This window comes from Cucurbita pepo, chromosome LG09 (assembly GCF_002806865.2).
Source record: "Cucurbita pepo subsp. pepo cultivar mu-cu-16 chromosome LG09, ASM280686v2, whole genome shotgun sequence".
Classification (NCBI taxonomy): Eukaryota; Viridiplantae; Streptophyta; class Magnoliopsida; order Cucurbitales; family Cucurbitaceae; genus Cucurbita; species Cucurbita pepo.
This window is the reverse complement of record NC_036646.1, coordinates 4,675,739-4,681,253: the sequence shown is the minus strand read 5'-3', so window position 1 is coordinate 4,681,253 and position 5,515 is coordinate 4,675,739. Positions and strand designations below refer to the sequence as shown.

Genomic DNA, 5,515 nt, shown 5'->3' with positions numbered 1-5,515 from the left:
CATTCATTCGAAAGACAGATCCTTCGAATTATCCCTACACTCGAAGCCACTAGTAGTTGTGGTCTTATCTTCTAGGGCCTCGACCTTGATTATTAATTAACGGATAGACATTGCCTCAAGACGGCCTGCCACTAGTCAATTCTGTTGGCTTTAGTGGCAATCTCATTCATGTGATACTCCAAAAGCCCCATTCCATCAGGAGCTTCACTCAGGTAGAGTATTTAATCTTTGATCTTTACCAATCGGTCAGCTTAGGATTTGCCCAGTAGTTTTGCAGTAAGGAGCCGACTTAGCATTGATACCATTTGTCACAATGACACTCTTGCGGTGGCAGAACAATAATTGTGTTAAACTTGATCTAATCCGGTGAATAAGTTAGTCGCGTGAAATTAAGATTTCGCAGACAATATTGGCTTGAGCCTTGAGTCACATTTGAGAGAAATATTTTAGAAAACATAAGCGAGGAACTACATTGAAAACAATTTTAGAGAAAGTAATGTTATAGGCTAAAACAAATAAGCAACAACAACTACTTTGATAACATATAACCTGGATAGAAAGAATTGACAACTAGTCATTTTCATCTATAGTGCATTTTGAGACATTTTAGCCCTACCGTAGATATGATTTTCATATTGACACAACAAAAAATAGTAAAAGTCTATCTAACATAAAGCAAGTAGAAGGGGTTTGGATTGGGCATGCGACCATGGACAACATATCCTGAATGACCGAGACATCCGACATGCGGCCATAGGCAACACGCTTTGGACAAGCATGACCATGACATGCTGCAACTTCGAGTGATGACACCCAGTTTCTTGGTTTGGCTTCAGCTTGCGTACGATTTTTGCCAATCGAATCTAGAATACTTACCTTCGATTCTCCCTCATTTGTTGGTTGATTCCAATGATTTAAAAGTCGAAACCTACTATTTTGGACGTGGTGAGCAACTTTTATGAAGGACTATCAACTAAAGAAAGTCTCTAATTAGCCACTTACAACCTAATTAGCCACTCACAACTTCCTAATTGGGAGGAAGCACTGAAATGACTAAAATGACCTTTAGAGGTTGACTTTGACTTCTTTTCTCACTATTTTATTTTATATTTGTCACGAAATTCTAGCATATTTTAAACATTTTTCTCTTCTACCACATCTTAATCGAGCTCGGAAGACCTTTAATAAAATCCTACAAATTGAAAATATAAAGAAAAGATAAAAAGTTCATACATGTCGAGCTTGGGTGTTAATGATTGAATTTACTATCCTCTCGTCCTCCAATACATAATGCATTTCACTTATCTATGCTACTCAAATATGTGACAAACTAAATTCACAAAATCGACTAAAACTATCCGTCCGAACCTGTCCGAATAGGCGATATGAGAATGATCTATTTATGATTTATTGACTTTTTTTTATCATGACCATGCAACATAACACATAATTTCATAATCACATTCAATATTAAAAGGAAATTAAAAATCCATAATTCACATGTATTATTAAATCAAACAAAACAAAATTGTTCCAAATATTTGGCATGATCTTCATAATAATTTATATTCAAGATATATCTTGATTTTTGATATAGTATTTAGCAACATTTCAGGCCATTAATTCTCCTACAAACCATTACAAGACTTTTTTTTTTTCTTTGCTAAATTAATAAAAATACTTCTAAATTTTTAAATTTTTTAATAATAACCTTGAACTAAAAAAAATTAAAAAATACCCTAAACCTTTAAATTTTTTTAAAAAAAACACCCTCAAATTTTCAAAAATTTCAAAAATACCTTTAAACTTAGTTTAAAAACTTCAAAAAAAAAAAAATATCCTTACAGTTAGTATCACGTTTCAAAATTAATCATTAACTTTCAAAAGTAACGTTAAAAGGTATGGAGATAATCTACAAGATATCGATAAGACAATTTTCGTTCATATTATTATCGGTAAGAATTTTTATAATTTTTTTTACAAAGGTAAAGGGTGTTGAAGTTATTTTTAAAATTTTATAAGTATTTTTAATTTTTTTTTTAAATCTAAAAAATATTAATAAAACTTTTTAAAGTTGAAAGAATATTTTTGAAAGATCGAAACTTTCCATTTTTCAGACACAAAATATAAAATATGGTATTTTTTTAATTTAGAAATCGTCCAACTAAAATAATAATGGATTTCCAAAAATAAAAAAAATAAAAAAATAAATAAATTATGCAACTTGGTATTAGAATATTCATAACACTTAAAAATTTGATTCAACCAATCATACATTGATTCTTCCAAATTGAATCTAAACAGATATACAATATGTATACTCCTGATCTCCTTTCAGATTTTCCCCAATCTTCTCAAATAAACAATTCATGATCCAATTGCACGTCTTGGGATCGAGCTTAAATATTGTAATCGTGCACCCCATTTTCACCCAATTATAAACCCTTTCTTCCCTTTATAAATACCCATCTCCAACAACCATGCATGCCAATGCAACTCATTGCATAACAATGTCAACAAAGATCATTGCCTTAGGCCTCATACTGTTCTTGAGCTTCACATCGCTTACCTTTGGAGCTCTTCAAGTGGGGTTTTACAAAGGAAAATGTGGGTTTAGAGATGTTGAATCCATTGTTGCCGGCGTTGTTGCCGACGCCGTTGAAAATGATGGCACTCTTGTAGCTGCTCTTCTTCGCTTGCAGTTCCATGATTGCTTTGTGTCTGTAAGTTGTCTTGTGGTTTGTGTGTTTGTGAATTGTTGTTGTTGTTGTGGTTGGTGTTTTGAATGTTTGTGTTTGAATTTTGAAGGGATGTGACGCTTCCCTACTCCTCGATGGGAGCGATAGCGAGAAGCTCGCTCCGCCGAATTTGAGCGTCAGAGGGTATGATTTGATTGATGATGTTAAGCTTGCTGTGGAGAGCGTTTGTCCTGGCGTTGTCTCGTGTGCTGATATTATAGCTATGGCTACTAGAGATGCTGTTCATTTGGTTTGCATGCTTCTTTCTCTTTTCACTTTCTACGAGTATTTTTGTGAGATCTTACGTCGGTTAGAAAGGGGAATGAAACATTTCTTATAACGAGTATTTTTGTGAGATCTTATGTCGGTTAGAGAGGGGAATGAAACATTTCTTATAAGGGTGTCGAAACCTCTTTCTGAGAGACATGTTTTACGGGCTAAAACCGATAATATCTACTAGTTTCTTTCTCTTTTCACTTTCTACGAGTATGTAAGATCCTACGTCGATTGGAGAGGGGAACGAAGCACTTCTTATAGGGGTGTCGAAACCTCTTCCTAACAGACACGTTTTACAGGCTAACATGGATAATATCTGCTAGCTTCTTTCTCTTTTCACTCTCTATGAGCATGTGAGATCCCACGTTGATTGGAGAGGGGAACGAAGCATTCCTTATAAGGGTATCAAAACCTCTTCCTAACAGACGCATTTTAGGGCTAAAACGGATAATATCTGCTAGCTTCTTTCTCTTTTCACTCTCTACGAGCATGTGAGATCCCACGTCAGTTGGAGAGAGAAATCTATTCCTAACAGATTTGTTTTACGGGCTAAAACGGATAATATCTGCTAGCGGTGGGCTTGAGCTGTTACAATATTCAAACACATTGTAAATTGGTTACTATGATATTTGCAGGCTGGAGGAGCACGATACTCTGTCGAAACTGGACGGAGAGACGGGTTCAAACCGGCGAAAAATGTGGATCTTCCAGGGCCTTCGATTTCAGTTCCAGACTCCATTGAAGCTTTCTCCAAAAGGAATCTTACTACTACAGATATGGTCTATCTTCTTGGTGCGTGTCCCTAATACATAATATTAGTAGTCGTGTTAGTGGGTTGGGTTGATCTCGTCAATTCTAGTTGAGACAAGACCCAACATAATTATTTAGCTGATAAACCTAGACAATCCTTATTACATCGTGAACACAATCTAATACAAAGTTGGGTTGGTTCAAGTTTTTCAAGTCATTTATTCAAATTTTTGTTTTTAATAAAAATAAAACGTTATTTTATAAAATATTTATTTATTTATTTTGTAACTCCATTTATATTTTGAAAATTTATATTTCAAACCACTAAAAATTATTTTTAAGAATGGTTAGAGAATAAATGATAAAAAAAATTAAAATTAAATAAAAATATGTATATGCACTTCTAATTCTACCCGTATATAAATAATTTTGGTTTGATTCCGTTCAACCTAATCCAGTTTTAGGGTAATCCATGAACCAAAATTTTTATTTTTATTTTTTATTTATTTGAGCTCAACTCCTAAATAAATTTATAACTAACTTAACTCGAATAGGATTGATCTAATTTTTCGATCTCAAAAAAAAAAAAAAAAAAAAAAAAAAAAAAAAAAAAAAAAAAAANGACAACCTTAAAAGTTTCTGATCATTGTTGTGTCCCCAAAACACAAACAGGCGGTCATACTGTTGGTGTATCACAATGCTTATTCTTCAAGGATCGCCTCTATAACTACAAGAACACAGGGAGACCTGACCCGACCATCGACCCGTGGTTTCTCAACAACCTTAGAGACCAATGTCCTGAAGATTCTAACGACAACAACGTCGTATTTCTCGACCAAACCAGTATGAGTTCTTTCGTCGTTGACAAGTCATTTCACAAGCAAATATGGCAACGAAGAGGCATACTGGAAATCGATCAACAACTTGCTTTGCATCCGTCAACGAAGGATTTGGTGACGAAGGTGGCGTTCGGGTTCGACTTCGCTTCCAAGTTTGGAGATGCCATGATCAAGATGGGAAGATTTCGAGTTCTCACCGGGTCTGATGGGGAGATTAGAAGAACATGTGAGGCTGTTAATTCAGCATGGTTATGATCACCTTTTCCCTAATAAGTTTCTATTTTTTCATGTAATCTTTTTTCTTTTCTTTTTTTTTTTTCTTTTTTTTTTTTTNCTTTCAATTTTCTTAATTTCAATTCTATTATTTTTGTAATTTATGTTGAATAATAAAATTGGAAAACTTAAGCAAATCCAATCAAATTACGCTCGATCGTGGTCGGATTTGAAGCTTATTTAGCTATCACCTTCTTTGGCGAGATCTTCCAACGTTCACTATTCCCTTTTATCTCGTAAACTCGGTAAAGCTTCTGGTTGGTTATTCCATCATCCAATCCACAACAAATCGAATGAAACTTGGCAAAAAAGAAGTGAACACTTTGGGAATGAAGCTTCGTCTTTGTTTTCCTTCAAACCTTCAACGGGGTCTCGGTTGATTTCCTTTCTTTTAGCTACTCAGATGTTTCAATTCCCTAAGTTTGAAAAGTGCAAAGAGTGCAGACTAGCTACGGAGCTTGGATACGATTTCTCGATTGGAGATCTATAGATCACACACGGTATCTCCTCATGGCCTTCCTTCTCAATGTCCGAACATCCATCCAATCATTATTTTTGATCTTGTACTGAGGGTACACGGAACACCAACCCCATCTCGACAAAAATAATCTCACACGGAACACCAACCCCATCTCGACA

The 5,515-nt window shown here is 34.7% G+C and overlaps 1 protein-coding gene across 1 annotated transcript; it reads left to right on the top strand.

The window, feature by feature from the left end:
- The first annotated feature begins 2,495 nt into the window (after window positions 1–2,495).
- On the top strand, window positions 2,496–4,858 carry LOC111802082 (peroxidase 60). The gene is made up of 4 exons (XM_023686327.1): window positions 2,496–2,723; window positions 2,809–2,988; window positions 3,650–3,806; window positions 4,437–4,858. Exons 1-4 carry the CDS (start codon window positions 2,511–2,513, stop codon window positions 4,856–4,858), a joined length of 972 nt encoding a protein of 323 aa, XP_023542095.1. The 5' UTR covers window positions 2,496–2,510.
- The last annotated feature ends 657 nt before the right edge of the window (window positions 4,859–5,515 follow it).

Coding starts and splice junctions, on each gene's coding strand:
- LOC111802082 (XM_023686327.1), top strand. CDS start 2,511: ATGTCAACAAAGATCATTGCCTTAGGCCTCATACTGTTCTTGAGCTTC. Junction 2,724..2,808: donor TCCATGATTGCTTTGTGTCT/GTAAGTTGTCTT, acceptor TGAATTTTGAAG/GGATGTGACGCTTCCCTACT. Junction 3,807..4,436: donor AGATATGGTCTATCTTCTTG/GTGCGTGTCCCT, acceptor AAACACAAACAG/GCGGTCATACTGTTGGTGTA.